The sequence below is a fragment of the Erinaceus europaeus genome, chromosome 7 (genome assembly GCF_950295315.1).
Source record: "Erinaceus europaeus chromosome 7, mEriEur2.1, whole genome shotgun sequence".
Taxonomy (NCBI): Eukaryota; Metazoa; Chordata; class Mammalia; order Eulipotyphla; family Erinaceidae; genus Erinaceus; species Erinaceus europaeus.
In genome coordinates this window covers 77,401,768-77,427,099 of record NC_080168.1, presented here as the reverse complement: position 1 = coordinate 77,427,099, position 25,332 = coordinate 77,401,768, and the positions used below count along the sequence as shown (strand labels likewise).

The window sequence follows — 25,332 nt, the reverse complement described above, 5'->3', positions numbered from 1 at the left end:
GTGGCGCAAAGCGCAGGGACCGGAGTAAGGATCCCAGTTCGAGCCCCCGGCTCCCCACCTGCAGGGGAGTCCCTTCTCTGTGAAGCAGGTCTGCAGGTGTCTTTCTCTCCCCTTCTCTGTCTTCCCCTCCTCTCTCCATTTCTCTCTGTCCTATCCAACAACGAATTGTGTCAACAAGGGCAATAATAATAACCACAACGAAGCTACAACAAGGGCAACAAAGGGGGGAAAAAAAACATCTCAGGTCCTTTCTAGACTTTAGAATTTCTGGAGAACATAGCTGACAATTTAAAAAACTGTGTTAGAAAGAAACTAGATGTGAGTATAAAGGTTCTCTCTATTATTTTTATAATCATATGTGCATCTACTAGTATCTCAAATTTTTAAGAATTTAAAGCATTCTATACACATAAACAGGCATATAAGCAACAATTTTTATTTTTTTAAAAATTCAGATTTATTAAAAACAGCAGTTTCTAGTCAAATAATACAAAGCATTTTAAATTATTTGAAAGTATGTACACTTTGTATAAGTAAACACGAACTGTACAGATTTAACAAATATTCATTTAGCAAACATGTTGGATCACTATCACCTACTTAGCACTCTGTAAGGTGGTTCAGAAATAAGAGTCAAAACCCAAGGAAGGTATCATCAGATATTTTTATCCTTAAGAACACATTCTGAACTGTACACATCAAATTGGATCAATAACCATGCCCTCATTTCTTTGGAAAGTTTATTAAATAGTAAATTGTACATTTAATACACAAAACTGGAGATTTTATTTCATCAAACCTGTGTTTAAAATAGTAAGTGAAAATACATACAGTCTTTTTCAATCATTCCTGTCCTGTAAAAGAAAGAATATGGACCCTTTTAGTCTTCTACCTTCCGAAAATATACATTTTGTTACTCTCTGTCAAGCAACATCCATCACCAACTTAAAGTGAGCTCTGTAGGCTGTAAAATCTACCTACACACCAGCTGCAGTCCACTGCCAGGGGGTAGGAAATGCTGCTCCAGTGGTGCACAGTGAGTCACAGCCACTGATGGCGCTACAAAGAATGCTGGCTAATGCTCTCCAGCCCTCATCAGTGTTCCATTTCTAGACTAGTGTTTCACATACCCAAAATTCCTTTTGGGCCAAAGGAAAAAAAAAAATTAGAGCAAAGAAACAAACAAAAACAAACAGTCGAACCAGAAGATAGGTATTTGTCAGAAAACTCCTATGTGCGTAATTCATTTGATAAGCACAGTAGACACTGTGGTAGGCTTTAAAAGGTGAGCAATCTTCATCTTCCTTGTGTATGTCAATAAAATGTATTCTGCTGTAGCAGGAAGAAAGGTCCAGCAGGCAGGATGTAAAGTGTTAATTTCTCAAAGAACTACTAAAATTCACTGCAGTGGACAGGAGCCTGGTAACGCTAAGCTTCCTGCATGAGACACACGATTTATCTGGTTTCCTCCTCTTCTTTATGTACTGGATTTAAAGCCTTGTTAGTTGGTACTTCCACTCACAAATACTGACTGTTGTGTCATGCAGATTCTCATTAAAGATATACTCTTATCTATTATGAGAAGCTACAGCTCACTGTTTTTCAGCATTCTGCATTGAAGGTGCATCGATACTGAGGCCTTCCAAGAGGTCTCTGCCATCAGGAAACTAGCTCACATACAACTTAAAGAAAGATAACACCCTGAATTCCCAGGAAAGCAGAATGTGTTCTTGAAAGCATCCTATCTACTCCAAACTAAACTTCAAAGTGATGGGCAAAACACTGTACTAAATATGAGTGTAGAACATTTCTAGAAGTAAAAAAAAAAAAAAAGTCACTGTGGAATGCTCAATGGTTAAGTGTTGCCGTGTTTCACGCTTGAATAAGCCTTACTCTTACAAGCTTTCTAATTAGCTGTATTCTGGTAAATCTCTTCTTTGCACTACTGATTGTAACCAATTTTCATTGCACAACTTTTACTAAAACCATTTCACTGTGTGCCCACCACAGCTACCTCTCAAAATCTAATAACTGCTTATAACCAACGGGGCATATGAGACATCTCTCATCCCTTCCAGAGTAATCTTTGGCATTTTGATGGCTTTCAAAAAGAAACACCAATCTTTTAACACTCTGTTTATCCTGCAGTCAGCACTGAACAGCCCGCCTGCACAGTTCTCGGCAGTCCCGCACGCCCTTCCTCAGTGCCCTGCAGGTGGCAGGACTCCTCGGGTCACTCCTTCTGGACAGACCAGGATGGACAGGGGATAGCTACTTAGGGGACAGCAGGAAGTTCAGCTGGAAAGTAAAGTGAAAGGTTTTGTTAGTTTTGCTGTGGAACACCGGACTCAAGAAATGTGGTTTGGATCCCCAAAACAGAAATGGCAAAAGGCTAAGGTATTTAGGTGACCAGGAAACCGGACACTTGTGGGGTATGACACCCATCACTGAACCAAGGCCCTCAACTCAGAGTCCCATTGAGGATGATGGTAAATATCCCAAGCTAACACTGATGGGGGGGGCAGAAAGATCTACATCATCAGTCTCACATTTTCCTGTTCCGTGTGTTTTGCATGTCAGTTAATTCTTTTTTTTAATTCCCTTTTGTTGCCCTTGTTGTTTTATTGTTGTAGTTATCGTTGTTGTTATTGATATCATCACTGTTGGATAGGACAGAGAGAAATGGAGAGAGGAGGGGAAGACAGAGAGGGGGAGAGAAAGATAGACAACTGCAGACCTGCTTCACTGCCTGTGAAGCAACTCCCTTGCAGGTGGGGAACCAGGGGCTTGAACCTGAATCCTTACGCCAGTCCTTGCACTTTGTGCCACCTGTGCTTAACCCAGTATGCTACTGCCCGACTCTCATGTCAGTTAATTCTAACTTCGACCTTGGGAGGCCCTGCCCACTCTGTAAAGGGGAGTGTGACACTGTCACCAGGAAAGGCTGAGAAAGCATCAGGGCAACAGGGACGGAAAAGGAGCCTGCAAACCTCCAAACTGCCCTGCCTACAATCTGTCACATAGGCCAGAGGGAAACTTGCAACTGCTAGAGTAATCAAGATACTCATCTCGCATACCTTTGATAGATTTTTGTTTCTAGTTAGGGGGATACAGAGTCACCTCTTTTTTTCCTGCCAAAAAATAGAAAGGCTGAGTCTAATCATAAAGAAAGATACAATCAGCATGTGGCACAAAGTGCAAGGACCAGCGTAAGGATCCTGTTTTGAGCCTCTGGCTCCCCACCTGCAGGAGGGTCACTTCACAAGCGGTGGATCAGGTCTGCAGGTGTCTTTCTCTCCCCCTCTCTGTCTTCCCCTCCTCTTCTCTCCATTTCTCTCTGTCCTATCCAACAGTGAGGACAACAATAATAACTACAACAATAAAAATCAGTAAGGACAGCAAAAGGAAAAAAACAAACAAACACAGATACAATCAGATTGAGGGACAATCCACAAAATAACTGGCCATTCAAGGTGAAGAAAGTCAAACAAGGCTGTAGAACTAAAAAGATATGGTGGCTAGCAGCAATACTGGATGGGATCCTGAAATGGAAAAAGTTTCTACAAAGGGCATTACCAGGGCAACTGAAGAAATAGGAATTAGATAATCATACCAATGAGGGAGACAACAAAGCCTGGGGCCTAACACATGCAAGGCAGGCCTTCTTCCCCACTGTTCACCTTCCTGGTTGTGGTTGTGGATGTTAGGCCCCCCTGATAGATCACTGACAGGCTAATACAGGACCTGACCTGTGTCCCCTACACTCACTGTCCCGTGTTGGACACACATGGTGGCCACAGCAGCTCAGGATAAGGGCCTACTGCTGGGAAGTGAGCAGGCATAGCAAGGTCAAGAGAAAGAGGCTGGGGAAATAGCTGCCTCCTGGGAACAAGCCTTTAGGCAAATATATCATGGCATATGCGGGAACCAGAAAACCTGAGAAGCCACTGATTGCTCACTTGAGGCTGGACTGAAGTCAGTCACTTCAGCCCAGAGGTGGCACAGTGAATAAGATGTTGGATTCTCAAACATGAGGTCCTGAGTTTGAACTCTGGCACCACATGTATCAGAGTGGTGCTCTGCCCCGCCCCCATACACACCTTATAAATACATAAATCTAATGAAAAGGAAAACCCAAAGTTTAAAAAATATTCTTTTAAAAAGTAGTCACTCATAAAAGCAATGTTACAACAATTACATTTAACAAAATGTCCACAACAGGGAAATCAATGGACAAAAGGCAGATGTGTAAGAGAGAGGGATTGGGAGAATCTGGTAATGGATACAGATTTTCTTTCTGAAGTGATAAAAATGTTCTGGAACTAGACAGTGGTGGTGATTGCAAAACATTGTGAATATAATCATACAATAAACTATCCATGTTAAAAGGATGAATTTTATGGCACATAAACTATATCTCAAGATGAGCCCATTTCCTCTCTGGCTACCAATCTTCTCTTTCCCATTATAAACCCTTAAAAAACACTGTTTCTCGGGAGTCAGGCAGTAGCGCAGCGGGTTAAGCGCAGGTGGCGCAAAGTGCAAGGACCGGCGTAAGGATCCTGGTTTGAGGGCCCGGCTCCCCACTTGCAGGGGAGTCGCTTCACAGGCAGTGAAGCAGGTCTGCAGGTGTCTGTCTTTCTCTCCCCTTCTCTGTCTTCCCCTCCTCTCTCCATTTCTCTCTGTCCTATCCAACAATGACGACATCAATAACAACAATGGCAACAAAAGGGAAAATAAATAAATATAAAAAAAAATTAAAAATATATTGAAAAAAAAATACTGTTTCTCTCTCCACAGTCTTCACACACTTTATTCAGGCTCTCACCAATCTTACAAGTCCCTTAAGTTCTCTAGTCCTTAGTGAATATTAAACTCCTAAACTACATTAATCTTAAAATAAGAAATAATGGTCTTGTCTGTGTTGCTACCCCCCCCAAGTTCCTGATTTGGGGGGTGTGTGTCCCACGTGTGTGGGGAATCAGAAATAAAATGCCATCACTCCATAGCAACGTCACACTCTCAATACATACCAGGTATGCAGTAAAAATTTGCTGACTGAATTGAATAAAATAATAATTAACACAGATTAAACTGTATTCAGTTCTTGTTGGGTTTTTGTTTGTTTGTTTTAATTTAGGGATGGAGAGGGGGTAGAAACTCTTCCAGTATCTAGTATCAATTCTAATCCCTAAAATAGCTTTCATGTGAAATAGGGCCTCTTTTCACACATATTCCAAATGAAATTAATTCGTAACATAAATAACACTCTAGGAGGTAGCGTAGTGGGTGGCGCAAAGTGCAAGGACTGGTGTAAAGATCCTAGTTCGAGGGGTCGCTTCAATAGTGGTGAAGCAGGTCTGCAGGTATCTGTTTTTCTCTCACCCGTCTCCCCTCCTATTTCCATTTCTCTCTGTCCTATCCAACAACAACAGCAGCAGTGACAACAATAATAATGGTGATAACAACATGGGTAACAAGGGCAACAAAATGGGAAAAACGGTTGTATATTCATAGTGCAGGCACTGAAACCCACCAATAACCCTGGAGGCAAAAAAAAAAAAAAATACTCTGAACCTTTTGCAGTTCATAAACACAGCCATGTTATATATATATATATAATTAGGAAAGCAATTCAAAATTCTAAAAGCATCATCAAAACACTAAGAATGATTCTGATTCAAAGTCTGAATACTTGCTCATTGGGAAGAAATCATAAACATTTTTTAAACTATTATGTAAAACATAGTTAACTCAAAGACATAACCTACTCAAGGAAAGCAAGAGGGGATAAAGGCAACAACAGCCTTCAGATGGCGCTCACCTGCTCCATAGAAGGGCAAGCGATGACTTCCAAATCAGGCGGGCTGAACTCTTCCTTTAACAAAACATGTAGTTTCTGGAAAACTTGCTGAATATTATTCTTAGAAAGAAAATCATATTAAGTGAGTTATTGAAAGTGCATGCTGTAATCTTAAACATCAAACTGGCCAATCTCAATGATATTGGCCAAGCTAAGTGAAGGAAATTCATCTTTTATAGGATTATCAGACATGTAGTTTGCATTGATCAATAATATGTCATGCTACTATAACTCGACTAAGACTTATCAAACAATACTTCTGGAAAAACTAAACTTGCAGACCTGTCTTCTCAGAGAATAAGTTTTCCCCCCCCCCCCCAGAATTTACTGTTCACATGAGGCACATTGTAGATGTCTATTTATTATTTAACCAGAACACTACTCAGCTCTGGCTTATGGGAGTGCTAGGAATTGAACCTGGTGCTTCAGAACCTCAAGTCATGAAAGCTGTTTGCATAACCATTATGCTGTCTCCCCAGCCTACAAGCATTTATTAATCCTTTACACTGTCTCCCTTGATCCCCACAACAAGGGCAGGGGTGCTAACTCTAGTGACAGAGGAGGAAACCTGAACTTCAGGGAGCTGAAGTATTTTCTTCATCACAGTTAGGAAGGCTGAGGTGGGCATGACCTTGATTCAGCTGTGCCAGACTCCAAAGACTCCCATCTTATCTCAGGTCCTCAACTCAAGTTCCTGAGCACTGGGGAAGAGCTTCTAAAACATCTCTATTTCTCCTTCCAAAGATTAAATCTGAGATCAGGGTAGAGCATGCTGCCCAAGAGCCACAGGTGATGCAGGCCTAGTCTATTTCTAATAACGTGTGTGTGTGTGTGTGTGTGTGTGTGTGTGTGTGTGTGTGTGTGTGTGTGTAGGTAGCTGGGGCCTACACATATGAAAATGTACATGCAAACATGCAGGTTCACTGCTTCCACGTTTTCCCCGACCTAGTTTGGACAGAGACCATAGCACTAAGTTTTCTCTGGTGCCAAAGCTCCTCCCTTTTGGTATGAGGGTTCGAACCTGGGTTGGGAACATGAGTAAGCTATCATTCCTGTCTGGTCCTTTTATTATCATTATTATTATTATTATTATTATTATTATTTAAACCAGAGCACCACCCAGTTTTGGATTACGGTGATAGCAGGGGAGGGGAATCGAACCTGAGACCTTCAGAGTCAGAGGCACAAAAGCCTTTTTGTATATCCATTATGCTGTCTTCCCCACTTATTCACTCAGTCCTTCTCTTGTCGGCCACCAACTGACAAGTCTCTGCACCAGAACCCTTGAGAGCTAGAAATAATCATAACAGGCCCCTGGATGCTGAGATTTGGGAAACTGAGGTGCCAGAAACCACAAGTTCCCAGCAGCCCAGCGTGACTCAGGGCTGGTACCCAGCTGGCCCTACGTGGGTCCTCAGAGAATAAGTCTTCAGTATCACTGTTTACACAGAAGATAATAAAGTACTCAGACACATAAAATGTACTTTAAAATCTACCAATGCTTCAAGGAGAACTGTGAGCCCACACAGAGCTAAAAGTGATGAAGATTCGATTTGCTTTGACATTTAATCCCTCGGTGGCTGCTGCAGCCATTTATTTCTACTGTTCACTAGTAAACTGGGACATAATTTCTGAAACGCTGCTCTCTCAAGTGCAGGGCCATACTGAAGATGACTGTCTGACCCTTTTTTTTTTCTTTACATATGTGATGATTTCTACTTGAAGGCGAAGTTGCCTTAATGCTAAAGGTAACATAAAGAGATTAAGAAAATGTATGAGAATGGGGGGAAGGAGAGAAAGAGGAAAGGAGGGATGAGAGGAAGGAGGGAGGAAGGGGGGAGGGAGAGGACAGGTGCAGGCTATGTAAATAAAAAAAAATAACAGTTAAGAGTCAAGAGACAGTTCACCAGGTAGAGTGAATGCCTTGCCATGAGTGCCCTAAGACGGTGCCAAGGCACTGGGCAAAGCTCCAGTGTAGAGGGGTCTCTCCTTTTTTCTGAATGAAAAAGTTAGCCTGGGAGTATGAAATTGAGCATGGGCAAGGACTTAGCACCACACCAAAAAAAAAAAAAAAAATTATGTATTACTCAACCTCAATAGAGAAATACATCAAATTTTCTCTTTCTTTTTTTTTGCCTCCAGGATTATTGCTGGGGCTCAGTGCCTGTACTATGAATCTACTGCTCCTGGAGGCCATTTTCCCCCATTTTTGTTGCCCTTGTTATTGTTGTTCTTGTTGCTGTCGTTGCTGGATACGACAAAAAGAAATCAAGAGAGGAGGAGAAGACAGAGAGGGAGAGAAATATAGATACCTGTAGAACTGCTTCACCACTTATGAAGCGACTCCCCTGCGTGGGGTGGGGGGAGCCGGGGGCTCTAACAAGGAACCTTACACCAATCCACGTGCTTCATGCCATGTACACTTAACCCGCTACACTACCACCAACCCCCTCAAATTTTTTCAATGTCAATCAGCAGAAGAAAATGGTAGACAAGGTAATAACACTTGAGGAAACCAACCAACCACGTGCCAAACAAAGCATCTTAATACTCACTCTAACTGGTTTGAACAAGATGAACTCAGTATCTTTATTGGACAGGTAGAGTGACATGCTTCTCAATGTCACAGGCAGTTTTGCTTTTAGCATCTTGTAGGCATTTGCCACAAGTTCACCGACCTTTGCTAGAAAGAAATTAACATTTTCAGTGTTATAAAGAAAAAAATTAAACATTTCTATTTGAATAGAGGGGAATAAAAGGAAAGAAAGCAATGTAAAATAAGACTATTTCCTCAAAGACTTCTTTTGTTTATCAAATTCAATCACAAACTCTATAAGCATTCATTCAGAATCTACTACATACAAAACTCCCAATCCGAGGGAATGAGGCACCACAATATTAACCATGAGTTATAATATGGGGCCTTCAGAACTTGCATGCAAGAGTTAATGGGTGGGGTGGGGGCAATGATGGGGGTGTCAAGTGCTGAGACACTGATAAGAATTACTTCCTAATAAATGACATAACTGATGCACAATAAGAGATACTTTCTGACTTAGGACAGCATTAAAAAAAATCCACATATATTTAATGATCACTAAACATCTATTTGTTAAATCAATTCTTTTAAAAATATTTTATCTATTGGATAGAGACAGAGAGAAATCGGGAAGGAAGGGTAGGATAGAGGACAAAAAAGAAAGACACCAGCAGCTCTGCTTTCCTGTTCCTTAAGATTTCCGTCTGCAGGTGGGGACTGGGGGCATGAAAAGTTCAATTTTGGGAGTCAGGCAGTAGTGCAGTGGGTTAAGCACATGTGGTGCAAAGTGTAAGGACTAGAGTAAGGATCCTGGTTTGAGCCCCTGGCTCCCTATCTTTCTCTTCCCCTCTCTGTCTTTCCCTTCTCTCTCCATTTCTCTCTGTCCTATCTAACAACAATGACATCAATAACAGCAACAATAACTACAACAATAAAAAAGAAAAACAAGGACAACAAAAAGGGAAAATATATAAATATTTAATGTTTTAAAAGTTCGATTTTATACCATATTCAATAGTTTTAGCAAAATTTTTAGAGGATTATTTATATATTTATTGAAAATTCATCTATGAATAATTTTAAAGACTATACACTGGTTTTACTGGTAGTTAATTTCTTCAACTGCTGTTTATGTTTTCCCTGACATCTTCAAAACTTAGTGACAGCCTGTCACTAGTATTCTTGGGTGGAAGTCTTTTCCAAACTTTTAAAAACTCTGAATAAATCGTGCTACTCCTTTATGGCACTTGAAATTTCTGTTGAGCAATCAGATCTTACAGAAGTTCCTATATAGGAACTTTTTTTTTTTTTGACTGCTTTTTTTCCTGTTGCTTTCAAAATTCTGTCATTTCTACTTTAATTATTATTTGTCTTCATGTGCTTATTTTGGTGTTAATTTCATTCGGAACTTAGAGGTCCCTGGATCTGAGAGTTTATCTCCTTCAATATGCGAAAATTCCTGGCTCATATTCCTTCAAATAGGTTTATGGTTCTTTCATCTCCTTTTTCTCCCTTTTCTCATGGCATTCCTATATTGTTAATATTATTTCTCAATGGCACACTTTAATGATGGCTCTTTTGGTCACTAGCAGGCCACTCTATTACCTGGGACCTTAGTCAGGAAATCCTGGGATTCCCACATAGATATGATGGGCCTAGACTTCTAACAGATTTCTCTCTCCACCATCACCAATCATCTCCATCAGGAACATCATCATAAACCCTCTTGCAGGCCTCTAAAGGACATTGCCCTCAATGTGGAACAACAATGGTAGTGACTGCCCACCCTCTGAAGGGAGGCTGGGTCAACATACTCTGCTACTCGAGGAAGACTGGTCCTGAAATGAGTGTAGCCTAGAATATTCCTAGCTATGATCATGGACTGTGAGCTCAGACTTATAGAGATGCAGAGGTTACACAGGCTCCTGTGCTCAATATGAATAGACATGGGCCTGAAGTTAGATGAACTGGGTTTACAGTTAATGGTATTTATATGCTTTTCCCATATTTGGGAGCTACTCTCTGCCCTGATCCAGCTTTCTAGTCCTATTTCCAACTCTGACACCATCTCCCCAGACAGTACTTTTAGTCCACCTGCATGTTAGCTGTCAAGACTCAGGCAAAAATTAGTAAGGTCATGGTCACTGTGGAATATGCCTAAAATAGACCTACTAGCGTTTTCCAAAATGGAGACCCCAAATCTCATGTGCTACATTCTTACTTTTAGGTTCCTGATTATTTTAAAAAATTGTTCTGCCTTACATCTTAATGCTTTTCACCAAGTTGAAATTGCTACCTACCATAACACCAACCTCAATTCCCTGGGCAGACCATCTCACCAATGTGTCCTGGAACCCCACATTCCCAGAGCCCTATTCTACTAGGGAAAGACAGAAACAGGCTAGGAGTTAATAAAAAAAAAAAAAAAAAGTCAGGGTAGGAGTATGGATTGACCTGCCAATGCCTATGTCCAGTGGAGAATCAATAACAGAAGCCAGACCTTCCACCTTCTGCATCCCATAATGATCCTGGGTCCATACTCCCAGAGGGATAAAGAATAGGGAAGTTTCCAATGGAGGGGATGAGATACAGAACTCTGGTGGTGGGAAATGTATGGAATTGTACCCCTCTTATCCTACAATCTTGTCAATCACTATTAAGTAAAATAAATAAATAAAATATTGTTCCTCTTGATACTGCCCCACAGCTCTATTATAGTTTTAATTGTCTTTTTATGAGGATTGTTTTTTTATGAGGATTGTTTCCTCTATTCTGTCTTCTGGCTCACCACTTTGATATGCACACACTTTTTCTTTCTTCCCCCCCCCCCAATTGTTTATTTGTGATTTAATATTGATTTACAAGGCTGTGAGATAAGGGGTATAATTCCATATAGTTCCTACTAACAGAGTTTCATGTACTATCCCCTCCATTGGAAACTTCCTTATTGTCTATACCTCTGGGACTATGAACCAAAATTCTATATGGGGTGCGGAAGGTGGAAGGTCTGGTTTCTGTAATTGCATCTCTGCTGGACATGGGCGTTGGAGGGTTGACCCATCCCCCCAGCCTATTTCTATCTTTCCCTAGTGGGGTAAGGCTCTGGGGAGGGGAGGTTCTGAGACACACTGATGAGGTTCTCTGCCCAGGGGCATACTTTTTCTTTTACAGTTGTATGTGTCTCACTACTCTGGGACATTTTCATATTAAGGAGACAGTAACAGAAGAAGGGACAGATACTACAGCAGTAGATTCTTCGCTTTTTGGAATGCTTGCTGAAATGCAAGTGATGCTGGTTAATTAAGACTTGTCAGTTCAAACTGCATCTTGTATTAACTGGAACCACGGTAGAAGTAGGAAGCTAACTCCAAGCTATCAAAGCAAGAACTATATCAGTGAAAATTAATCAATATCCTAAAGAAGAAGAATAATAATTCCAAATAGTTAAGTGTATATACCTGGTTGTGCCCAAGGCTGCTGTGAGAGAGTATACTTCGGACCCCCTTGATTAGCCATTGTTTTTAATGCTGAAACCTAGAAGGGACAAAGAAACAAGTTTTATTTGACTTACAACAAATAAAACTAGTACTGCTCTTAAAAGATGAACACACCATTTGTAACATAATCAAATGTACAACCCCCCAAAATGTGTCATGTCTCATAATCTTTCACAAGTAATGCAATGTTTTAGCGAAATATTTTTATGATTCCAAGGGATAGTTTGCCTAAAAAATGATTATGCCAATGTCCTGAGGTCTTCTGTTGGAAACATTTTAGGGCAGGAAGGCAAAACTGAATCTCTAGAGAAATGCTAATACAACAGGTCTCTCCTATGTTATATTACATATATTATTAGGAAAATGCCATCACAGCAGGAAAAAAGACATCTTTTACATACACCTAAAAAGTACCCTATCAGAGCCTCTGGCTCCCCACCTGCAGGGGGGTCATTTCATGGGCGGTGAAGCAGGTCTGCAGGTGTGTATCTTTCTCTCCCTCTCTCTGTCTTCCCCTCTTCTCTCCATTTCTCTTTGTTCTATCCAACAACAAATGGCATCAACGGTGACAATAATGACCACAACAAGGCTACAACAATAAGGGCAACAAAAGGGGAAAAAAAAAGGCCTCCAGGAGCAGTGGATTCATGGTGCAGGCACTGAGCCCCAGCAATAACCCTGGAGAAAAAAAAAAAAAAAAGAATAAAAATACCCCATCATTTATGATATTGTAGGTAGAAATAATGTTATTAAAAGAAAACAATCTGAAGTGAAGCATGCTGGGGTGGCACTCGTTGTGTTGATTAGCTTTCGATCCGCGGATTCAATATTATTTGATTTGAATTGAGAGCAGCATGCAGAAAAGTGGACCCCACCCTAAGGTTCCAGGACTGGGGGAAATATAGGCTCTATAGTGGAAATGTGAGGTTCCTGTTGTCTTAGGGTTCAAGAAGACAATGGATAGTTATTGTTATCGTCATGTTATTTGGTGACAGGGTTAACTTTGGAAAGTCCCTTTGATAGGGTTTGGGGTATAGTACCCAGCATCTTGTATATAGCTGTGCTAGACTTCAGGTGTGGAATGACAACCCTTCAGCTTCATCACTCGGGTGAGACCTTTCCTTTCATAGTATTCTCTAATTCTATTCCAGGTGTTCCACTCCCCAATAAAGTCCCCAAACCTAGATATAGTCCAGGTCCCCTGAGATAGAGCATAGGTTCACCTGTGCCCATAAACTAGGGGAAAAATATATACCTGAAAGCAGAAGTACACAAGAGCATGCAAGGAATACCCCCCAACACTTCATCTGTACTATTCCAGTCTTTAGGTCCATGACTGTTCAACAATTTGTTTGGCTTTGTATGTTAACTCTCTTTTCAGCCACCAGGTTCCGGATGCCAGCAAGATGCTGACCAGACTTCCCTGGACAGACGACCCCATCAATGTGTACTGGAGCTCCACTTCCCCAGAGCCCCACCCTACTAGGGAAAGAGAGAAACAGATTGGGAGTATGGATCGACCAGTCAACGCCCATGTTCAGCAGGGAAGCAATTACAGAAGCCAGACCTTCCACCTTCTGCAACCCACAACGACCCTGGATCCATACTCCCAGAGAGATAGAGAATGGGAAGGCTATCAGGGGAGGGGAGGGGATATGGAGATCGGGTTATGGGAATTGTGCGGAATTGTACCCGTCTTATTCTATGGTTTTGTTAATGTCTCCTTTCTTAAATAAAAGAAAGAAAGAAAGAAAGAAAGAAAGAAAGAAAGAAAGAAAGAAAGAAAGAAAGAAAGAAAGAAAGAAAACAAGATTTTCCTAGCATAAAAAGACCCACTTGATCAATCAGTGCTCCAGGTACAGATTTAGATATCATTCCTTTTTCTCATTACTCAGCATCAGCAGAGAAGTAAAAACATTCAGCTGCTTAGATAAGACTGTTCTTGAAGTGGCAAATTAAGGTGGAGCTAAGGAGCAGCTAGGGAAGTGTATCAGACAGAAATTGATTGGTTTGATTGACTGATTGATTAGGTACCAAAAGTCCAGACCATGACCTTGACCTCACTCTAGTGTCTCATTAGAGTAATAATGTTCCATCCTCCGAAGGGAGGCTGGACAACATACTCTATGCTACACCTGAGGAAGATGGGTCCTGATACTGGGGCAACTTGGGATGTTCCTACTGATGACCACAGAATGTGAGCTCAGATCTACAGGGATGCAGAGGTCACATAGGCTCCTAAGCTGAATATGGGCCCCAGATCACATCAAATCGATAGGGTTTACAGTCAAAGATATTTATACACCTTTCCCATATTTGGGAGCTACTCTCTTCCCTGATGCAACTTTCTGGTCCTTTTTCCAGCCATGACATCATTTCCCCAGACAATAACTTGAATCCACCTGCATATCAGATTTCAGGCTCGGGGGGGAAATAAAAAAGAAAAAAAAAAAAAACAAACTAGTATAGCCACAGGCCCTTTGGAATATAACTAAAATATGCCTACTAGCTATCTACAAAACAGGTCCCCACCCCCTCGACTCTTCATCAGCCTTTAGGTCTATGATTGGTCAACAATTTGTTTGGCTTTGTATGCTAACTCACTTTTCAGCCATCAGGTTCCAGATGCTAGCATGATGCCAACCAGACTTCCCTGGACAGACAACCCCACCAATGTGTCCTGGAGCTCCGATTCCCCAGGATCCCGCCCCACTAGGGAAAGAGAGACAGGCTGGGTGTATGGCTTGACCTGTCAATCCCCATGCTCAGCGGGGAAGCAATTACAAAAGCCAAACCTTCCACCTTCTGCATCCCACAGTGACCTTGGGTCCATACTCCCAGTGGGATAAAGAATAGGAAAGATATCAGGGAGGGGATGGGATACAGAGTTCTGGTGGTGGGAACTGTGTGGCGTTGTACCCCTCTTATCCTATGGTCTTGTCACTGTTTCCTTTTTATAAATAAATAAATAAATAAAAGAATTAAAGAGAAAAAAAACATTTTATGAAAAACTCATCTATTGGAAGAAATTTCTTCTAGTGGTCTGGAAGATGGTGAAGTAGATGAAGCATTGGACTCTCAAGCTTGAGGTGTCAAGTTTAAGCCCTGGCAAAACATGTGCCAGAGTGATGCTCTGGTTCTCTATATCCTCCTATTTCATAAATAATAAATCTAGAAAGAGGGGGGGAGGGAGAGAGAAAGAAGGAGGGAGGGAGAAAGAGGTGGAGAGAAAAGAGACAAAAAAGGAAGATATTCCTTGTATTTTCTTTGTATTCTTTTTTCCCCTTTCCTTATTGGTGGGATTAATGGTTTACAGTCAACAGCAAATTACAGTAGTTAGTACATGTGTGACATTTCTGTTTTTTACATAACATTTCAACCTCCTCTAGGTCCTCCTCTGCCATCATGTTCCAGGACCTGAACCCTCCCAGAGTCTTTTACTTTGGTGCAGTACACCAAACACAGTCTGAGTTCTGCTTTGTTTTCTTATTTTTCAATTTTTTATTTTGTTTTCTTATTTTTCATTATTATTATTAGTAGTAGTAGTAATTTAATAATGATCAGTAAGATTGTGGGGATAAAAGGAGTACAATTCCCACCACCAGAGTGCCATATCCCATTCCCTCCATTAGAAGCCTCCCTATTCTTCATTCCTTGTAATTTTAACTCTTCTCATAAATGCCTTGACAGAGTATAGGCACAGGCACAATATAACATTAACACAAGTTCTCTCCACTAAATGCCCACCAATAGATGAGTGGTTATAGAAGTTTTGGGATATACAGTCCATGGGATATTACTCTGAGATAAAAATATATAGATATATTATATCCTCTGTGGGAGTCGGGCTGTAGCGCAGCGGGTTAAGCGCAGGTGGTGCAAAGGGCAAGGACTGGCGTTAGGTTTGGGCCCTGGCTCCCCACCTGCAGGGGAGTCACTTCACAGGCAGTGAAGCAGGTCTACAGGTGTCTATCTTTCTCTCCCCCTCTCTGTCTTCCCCCATCTCCATTTCTCTTTGTCCTATCCAACAATGATGACAATAATAATAACAATAAAACAAGGTCAACAAAAGGGAATAAATATTAAAAAAAGAAAACAAAAAATATTGTATCCTCTGGGATAAAATGGATGGAACCAAATAAATATTTAAAAAAAAAAAAAGAAAGAAAAAATATATTATATCCTCTGGGACAAAATGGATGGAACCAGAGGTGATTATGCTTTGTGAAATAACTAAGAAGATTAAAGACCAGATTAAAAACCAGATGGTTTCACTCATGTGTGGAATCTTGAGATCTGATTTATATGAACTTGCTAGAAAAAAAAAATCCATACTAAACAGAAGCAAACTTTCTAAGACTTGTGAGTACTATGAGGGAACTTTGGTGGTGGATGTGGTGTGGAACTATACATTGTAATCTTACAATCTTGTAACATACTATTAAAAACAAATATATGTATATAAATATATGTATATACCCAATCTTCCCTTTATTTTCACCAAGTTCACACTCCTCAACCAATCCAGGTCTCTGCTCTTGCAGCCCGTGTATATAAAATCACCCTTTTCCTCCTGCCACTCAACTCCAGCACTGCACGCACACAGCTCTACTCTGATCTCTTGCACTTGTTTTCTCTCATGAAATAAAAATAAAGAAATAAAAGCAAACTTTTATCAGGCTGACTGGTGCGTGGTTCACTCTGTGAGGTGCACATGCTACTATGTATAAGGACTCAGGGTTCACATCCTCAGTCCTCAACTATGAGGAGTGGGGGGCTTCATGAGTAGTGGAGCAGTGCTGCAGGTAGCTCTCCTCTGCCTGTCTCTAATGTTTCTCAACCTTTGTCAAAAAGAAAAAAGAAAAGATGGTCATTGGCAATAGTGGAGCTGTGTAGACACCGAGCCCCAGTGATAACACACTGATGGCAAAAAAAAATAAATAAATCTTCAGGAGTTGAACATAACTCTCCTTATAGAACACATACTTTATCATGCTTAAGGACTCAGGCTTGAGCCCCCAGCACAATATGGGAGCATCATGCATGACATAGGGGAAACTCCAGGAACAGTGGAAGAGTGCTGTGATATCTCTCCTCTCTGTCCCTCTTTATCTTTTATGAAATTGAAGAGCAATAAAAAGTCCATCAGAGACAGTGGAATCGAGTAGACAAGGGGGGCCAGCAAGTAAATAAACTTTTTTAAAAGTGAACATTACAGACTATAGATTAACTAGAAAATACTAAAAAATCTTTAGTGCATATTATTCTAAATATTTCTCAGTATAAACATATAAGCATACCAATATGCCCAGATTTATAAAAATGACAAAACAGTGTCCTGAAAGCCTTTTTCCCTACTAAAATCTAAATTCTGGACATTTTTCTGAGTCTCACTGTATATAATAAGAGTTAATTAAGAACAAAGCATCCCAGCAAGGAGAGACCAAAGGAAGAGCTCCTTAAAGAACCAACAAATAGCAGGTGAAAGGGTCTCAAAGTGACACCCTGAGTTTTAGGCTAAAAACAGTTCTAAACACCTAGGGGTGTTCTCTAAATTCTCACATATTTTTATTATGAAAACCCTTACATTAAAACAAAATCAGTCCAAACTTACAAAAAGCTAGGGACATTTTGTTGATGAGGCTTACATTTAAATGATAAATACTGGAGCCTGCAAGCACATATCCAAATGAAGGATGAAATACTGTTTCCTTTCAGCATCAATGGATAGCGTTTTGCGTGCAATCATTTGTCATGGTAAAATACTGGCTATCCTACAAACTGCCAAAGGTCATGAAAGAGGAATACAGTTCCACACTTGAGGATTTTTCTTTAGAGAAAATTCCTCTAGCTGGTTCATTTAATGATGGTCATTTTGGCCAAGACCAGGCCACCTAATCACCTAGGGTCCTAGTCAGGGAATCCTTGGATTCCCCATAGATATTATTGGCTTACACCTCTAGTAGGTCCCTCTACAGACATCACTGGTCACTACCATCAGGAACAACATCATAAGCCCTTTTGTGGGACTCTCCAGGACCTTACCCTCACTATAAACTAGCAACGGTAGGAACTGTCCTACTCTTTGAAGGGAGGCCAAGTCTACCACCATTGTTTATTTTATTTTATTTTTATTGCTGGATAGTGACCGGCTTTAGTAAGGAAACAGGCAGATTACATCTATGTAACTAATAACTAACGAAATTATATAATATCTTCAATTTTCAATTATCCATGCAAAATGGGAGGGAGAAATAACAAAGTAAAACAAATAAGAAATGGCATACCCCTCTTATCCTATGGTTTTGTCAATGTTTCCTTTTTATAAATAAAAAAAATTTTTTAAATTATATCATCCATTTAAGCAATGGGAGAGTATAATAGGCAAAAACTATGATTATTGCCTCATGGAGAGTCTTGGACCAATAGCAGATGACTGCAGAACACAGACAATCAGAGCTCTGCTCTAACAACCTTTATAGTATTTGCACTCTTGACTCTTGAAAGGTGAAAAATGTACACATATATCTTGCCAGAGTGGGAGGGCATAGAGGATACAAAAGGAGAGAATCTAATAGTGGTGAAGGATTTTGGCAATTTGGCAATAGTTGTGCTATAGTAATGTAACTTTTGAAGATGCATTAGAAAAGTACTCCCAAATTATTCCAAGTAAGGTAACCCAATGTTACCTCAAAATAAATAAATAAGGGAGTCGGGTGGTAGCGCAGTGGGTTAAGTGCAGGTCGCGCAAAGTGCAAGGACCGGTTTAAGGATCCCGGTTCGAGCCCCCGGCTCCCCACCTGCAGGGGAGGTCACTTCACAGGTGGTGAAGCAGGTCTGCAGGTGTCTCTCTCCCCATCTCTGTCTTCCCCTCCTCTCTCTATTTCTCTCTGTCTTATCCAACAACAATGACATCAATAACTACAACAACAATAACTACAACAATGAAAAACAAGGGCAACAAAAGGGGAAATAAGTAATAATAAAAAATTATTTTAAAAAATAGTAATAAATAAATGTTCATACCAAAAGGCTTCCATAATAGAAAACAGTGATTTCCTAGAAGGAATAATTAAGATTAGGGCTTATTGTCTCCATCTGCCAGAGCTTTCACAAAAAGGTAATTTTCAAAAGGAAATCTAGGGGACTAGGGAGACACCATAATGGCTATGCAAAAAGACTTTCATGCCTGAAGCTCTGAGACCCCAGGTTCAATCCCCAGCACCACCATAAGCCAGAGTTGACCAGTGCTCTTGTCTCTCTTTGTGTATCTACAACTCTGCCTATCTCATAAATAAATAAATAAATGAAATTCAGAAAGGAATCCAAAATTACCCAGTATGCACTGAGATATATACCTTCGTCATGAACTCCTCCGCCTGCTCAACAAACAGCTTGGTCTGCTGCTGAATAAACTGCTCACAGGCCGACTTCAGATGACGGTCTACATCCTTTTTAGAGTCAAGATAATGTTCTCTTATCTCAGGAGTACCCTTAAAAAGAAGATGACAATTTTCTCTTGTTTTTATGCACCTCAAAATGTCCAGACATGTTAAGAATATCGCTCATCTCCCACAACCAAAAAAGAGATTCCTCACCTCCAGCAAGAATTCTATTAAGGCATTGTTGCTATTCAGCCTGAAAAATCTCGGAACAGTCATAGGGTTCAGAATCTTAAATGCAGCATCTGTGAAACAAAATGGCTCATCCAGTGAACACATACAGTGTCAAGAGAAAAGCTGAGTTACTATTTCAGTGAGTTAACTAACACACTGCTTCTTCATCACAACAGAGCACAACTGGTTTCATTTCCACCAACTCCATGAACAGATGCGGAAACAAGTACCAAGGATGCCTACAGTAGCCACACAGAGTTACATTCTGGAAGGGAGAATTAAGTGCAAAATGACTTCATCTCAATCATGCATTTATTAAAAAAGATAAATGAATGATAAATAGTATATGAATATCTGACATAATTTTTATGATGCTAAATTGACTTTAAAAATAATATTTACATACTTACCCAGCTTCTTCTGTTAAGATCCTGGCTGGCACAGTAATTTATGCATTTAAAACAGTGAATAAACTAATGTGTCAGTCAGGAAGAAAACACCAAAAGGACATATTGACCCCTTAACCTCCAGACTAACTAGAATCTATGTAAAATAGCAAGTTAGGTTCTCATTGATGTTCAAATGCAATAAGATATAAGGTTAGTCATGAGAGGTTACAGACTTAGAACAGGCATTATTAAGTGGTAGTAAGAAAATACCACTTCTTTGCTTTGCTAAGCGAAGAAAGCAAAGCATGAAATGATCTAGTATTGAATTTGCAAGTACATCACAGTAGTAATATTTACTGCTTTGACACAATGGTTTAAAAAAAAAACAAAAAAAAACTCCGGATTTCATAAATGTACTCTACCACTGGGTTACAGCCCAGAACTGACCCTAGAAAAAGAACTCATTATTCAATATTCAGAGAAAATCTATAACAAATGGATCTTTGCTTCTGCATAAAGAAAAATACCTCATAGACTGTCTGAAATAAACAGAATCACATTGCTGGGCTGGGAAGATAGCATAATGGTTATGCAAAAATACTTTCATGTCTGAAACACAAAAGGTCCAAAGTTCAATGCCCAGCACCACCATAAAGACTTAGGCAGTGTCTTGTTAAAAAAATAATAACAGTATTAGTTAATCAAAGTAAAACTGCTCAATAATGAGGTTGCATGAGCTTTATGTTTTAAGGAAAATTTAATCCAATTTTTGCCAAAATTGTATTTTATTTTCTCACAACTCAATGAAGGTACGGTAGAGCCAAGCAATAACGAATTATAAATTAGGAAAAAAAAAAAAAAATGAAAGAATGTAATCAACCTTCTTTCATTCTGCTACTTGTTATCAGTCCCAACATTCTTTTAAGCTGAAAAGCACCATTCCCAGACCTCACACTGAAAGGAAAAAAGAAAATCAATCAGAGTGTATGGCTGAGAGATAGAGGCCTGTGACAGCAATTAAGCTCTAAATGTGTCGTGCATTTTGCCTTGCAAAAGGCAAGAAAATGTGTGAAGAAAAAAAGAAAGCAGTATATGAAAAACACACAGGCTTACTATCCAAATCCCAACAGAGATAAAAGTTATTCTCTGTGGTGGAAAAGAAGAGAACATTAGGAGAAGAAAAGGAGTAAACAGTTTTATTATGAGACCATTTTAGTTCTCTGGTGAATAAAATTAAATCCCAAATTTATAAGCACAGTCATATAGAAGGTAAGGGCCTGCTACTCTTGGAAATATGTCTGGACTTCTTCTGAACAACAGAACAAACACAGAAAATAACTCGACTATTTTCTCACTTCCCTAACTGCATATGAGACAAGTTCATTACATAAATGGATAGCTTAAGGTATCAGAACTTAATTCTCATGGGACTGGTTAAGAAAAGATAAATCTGTAAGTAGTTTTTAAGCAATCAAGGGAAATGAGAAATATTTGTAAGTATAATTAAATGCTTAAGATCAACATCATAGGAAATAGTATGTTGACCTTTGAGAAATCATCTCTAACTCAAAGACAAATCGTTAGGATAGATAAATCATCTCTTTCAAGATGATGAAATACCTATGACCAACTCAAGACTCTAATTATACAAACACTTAATCTACTTAATAATATCATTTATGTTTATTTAAGTATACCTTAAGCTTATAAAGCACTTTACATACCTACATTACATACATACATTCTTATTGAACTTGATAGTCAGGTGATGACATCATGGCAAGTTAAATATGTTCAACTGGGATAGATTAACTAAAGCACTCCTTTAATCATAAGAGCAAAGAAACTGTGGAACAAGAACAGGGACTGACTCTTCTAATCTTTCAAGTAAGTACTCTTCCCTTTTGCCCCGCTACTTTCATGAGTTTTTGTAATGTGACACACTCAACTCAGTGTTTAAAATCATTCCAGTTAGCTGACACTTCAAGTATTTGAAATACTGATTTTTCATTTTTTAACTGGTCATAGTAACATCTGGCCAAGTCTCAGATGGGCAACACTTGCTTACAAATCGAAATGCTCAGCTACGACTCAAAATCTTCAAAAGGAAGATTCAGCAAGCGAGGTGCAATTTAGAATGTTGACAGTTTGGTTTAGTATGAGTAAGTAGTATGCTTAGCAAGCACAGCATGCAAAAACAAACAAAAAAATTGCAGATGAACATAAATAAACCTATAGCCTGTGCTGACACATTTGGACAGTCAAACACACCCAAGTGTGGCAGCCAGGACAATGAAATACCTCTAGTTTTCTTGAGGTCCAGGGAAATTTCCTTAATGGTGAATTCAGTGTGAAAGGGGGCAATTTGTTCACGAAGAATCAAAAGGTGCTTTATTAAGAAAAGTTGTCCATCAATCTGTGTCTAAAGTAAGACAGAGAAATGAATACAATCAGATTAAATAAAAACAGGAGCAGATAACCATGCCATTAAGTCAGCATTAACATACGTTGGTTTCTGGCCTTCATCTAACTTTACTCTGTCATAAAATGAACTCTCACCATAATGCTCACCACATGAAACCTTCTTGCTTTCAACTAGGTCACTTGGCCTATTTAGTAAACTCTAAAAACTGAATCAGAATGCAAAAAAGGTCTACGGCCATACCACCCTGAACACACCCGATCTCATCAGAATGTGTAAAAAAAAAAAAACAAACAACAAATTTAAAAGAGAAGCCAAGGGGAGCTAGACACCCACTAAATGCAGATTACCATGCTCAAGGACCGGGGTTCAAATCTCCAGTCCCCAACTGTGGTGGTGTGTGTTGTGTGGGGGGAATCTTCGGGAATTCTGAAACAGTGCTACAAGTGCTACTCTTTCTCCATCTCTTTTTATTTTTATTATCTGTATTTATTTATTGGATAGAGACAGCCAGAAATCAAGAGGAAAGATGGTGATAACAGAGAGGGAGAGAGAGAGACACCTGCATCCAACACTGCTTTACCAGACATAAAGCTTTTCCCCCTGCAGGTGGGGGACTGGGAGCTTGAACACAGGTCCTTGCACACTGTAGCATATGCGCTCAACCAGGTGCGCCACCACCTGTCCCCCACCCTTGTTTTTGCCTCCAGGGTTCTTGCTAGGATTCAGTGCCTGCACTATGAAATCCACTGCTCCTGAAGGCCATTTTTTCCATTTTATTGGATACTGAGAGAAACTAAGATGGGGAGATAGGAAGAAAGACAGATACCTGCAGAACTGCTTCACCACTTGTGAAGCATTTCCCCTACAGGTGGGGAGCTGGGGACTTGAACCTGGATCCTTGTGTGGGACCTTGTGCAAAGTACTATGTGCACCACCACCCACCCCCTCTCAATTTCTGTTCTATCAAAAAAAAAAAAAAAAAAAAAAAAAAACGAGGAAGGAAGGAAGGAAGGGAGGGAGGGAGGAAAAATGGCCCCTGTAACAATCCTGGTGGCAATAATTTAGAGAGAGAAAGTCAAATATGTTTTGACTTGGTAACTTGGTGAAGAAGTAGAAGAGATAATGTGGCCTAACATCAGTACAGAACAGGAAGTAAAGAAAAGGTCAACGTGGGAGCATGAGTCTCACTTTCCAGCTTCTCTTCTGAAACACAGCTTTCACTCTACTTGGTCAAAAGGTTTCAATATCCAGAATGTTAGAAGTACTCATATCTTGGTGTATTGCACCAAAGTAAAAGACTGGGGGGGGGGGGGGGAGTGCAGGTCCAGGAAAAGGATGACAGAGGACCTAGTGGGGGTTGTATTGTTATATGGAAAATTGAGAAATGTTATGCATGTACAAACTATTGTATTTACTGTTGACTGCAAAACATTAATCCCCAAATAAAGAAATTTTTTTTAAAAAGTACCATATCTACGCAAAAGTACAAAAGGAGCCTCCTAATGCAGAAAGATTGATGTTACCATGTTAAAGTATTTTGCCACCCGTAGAGCACTAACTACTATCTCCAAAACTGATTTTCCTTTAATTCTTTCAGGACCCAGCTGTAAAAGTCACATGATTCAAGCTTAATTCTCAAAGCTCTGGCCAAACCCCAAAATAGTGAATAACCATAGCTTTCATTTCAGCAGGAGGAAAAGAAAATCCTGCATATTAATAAAAATCAAGGCTGTCTGACCCTTCTTGACTCTGCACAAGACAAAAATCCTACTTTAACCCCAACTTGGGTCTTTTTCCATCATCATACAGCAAAATCCCAAAGTCCCCCCATTTCCCTCACTTCCTCAGTGTCCTTAGCTTTGAGGCAATACACCAAACCCAATCCAAGTTTCATCCTGTGTGTTAACATTCTGTCATTGTTTCTTAAATTCCAATTATGAGTATTTTGCAGACACCTATCACAGAAAGATGAGAAATTGTACCCATGTGTCTTCAATTGTAAAAAAATTCATGCCTCTAATAAAGGAATATATATTTATCTTCACTTTGAAAATACATATAATTTTTGCCTCCAGGGTTATTGTTGGGGCTCAGTGCCTGCACTACAAATCCACTGCTCCTGGAGACTATTTTCTCCCTTTTGTTGCCTTTGTTTATCGTTGTTATTATTATTGTTGTCATTGCTGTCATTGTTGTTGGATAGGACAGAGAGAAATCGAGAAAGATGGGGAAGACAGGAGAGAGAAAGACAGACACCTGCAGGCTTGCTGTGAAGCAACCCCCCTGCAGGTGGGTAGCTGGGGGCTCGAACTGGGATCCTTAAGCCAGTCCTTGCACTCTGTGCCATGAGCACTTAACCCACTGTGTTAACCACCACCAGCTCTGAAAATATTTTCTTAATCATGAAAATATTTCTAATAGGTTTATGCCTTATTAGGAAAACAACAAACTTTCTCTTCAGTAAGCAGTACAAACTGTAACGGGATCATAGTCTAAATAAACACACGCAAGTAAGTAAGCATTACTAGTTGGACAAAAACTCAGTACTCTGGAGCAGAAAGCATTAGGAAAGTAGGGAATGCTACAAATTTTTTAATGCTTGGTCAATTTTATAATGATATCAATTTGCAAAAACAGTAGAATACAGATTTAGTTGTGGTTTTTTTGTTTGTTTGTTTGCTTGTTCATTTTATAGGGATAGAGAAGCAGAGAGGCTGGAGATAATAAAGAAACCACAGCACTGAAGCTTCCTTCAATGTGGTGGGGGCTGGGCTCAAACCCAGACTGCTCACACAGCAAAACAGCAGAACAGCTAAGTGAGATATATTGCTGGCCCAGATTTAGCTTATGTTAATCAAGCTGTTGTAATACAGCAAATAGTATCATGGTATCATGTTAGCTTATGACACATTAGGTACTCAATACAAGTATAAAAGAACAATATCCTGCTTTTTTTTCCATATCACTTTTAAAAAGTTGAAAGGCAAAAGCATACAAACTCAG

General features: G+C 39.8%; 1 protein-coding gene across 1 annotated transcript in view; it reads right to left on the bottom strand.

Annotated features, from left to right (window-relative positions):
- Positions 1–421: 421 nt before the first annotated feature.
- The window catches only part of COG3 (component of oligomeric golgi complex 3), a 73,620-nt gene continuing 48,709 nt past the window's right edge, over positions 422–25,332 (bottom strand). Inside the window, exons 17-23 of the mRNA XM_016187307.2 lie at positions 22,206–22,326; positions 19,498–19,586; positions 19,258–19,392; positions 11,861–11,936; positions 8,419–8,546; positions 5,825–5,923; positions 422–2,298 (exon numbers count right to left, since the gene is read on the bottom strand). Of these exons, the coding sequence (XP_016042793.1) occupies positions 2,272–2,298; positions 5,825–5,923; positions 8,419–8,546; positions 11,861–11,936; positions 19,258–19,392; positions 19,498–19,586; positions 22,206–22,326 (675 nt within the window). The 3' untranslated portion in view covers positions 422–2,271. The remainder of the gene's footprint in view (positions 2,299–5,824; positions 5,924–8,418; positions 8,547–11,860; positions 11,937–19,257; positions 19,393–19,497; positions 19,587–22,205; positions 22,327–25,332) is intronic.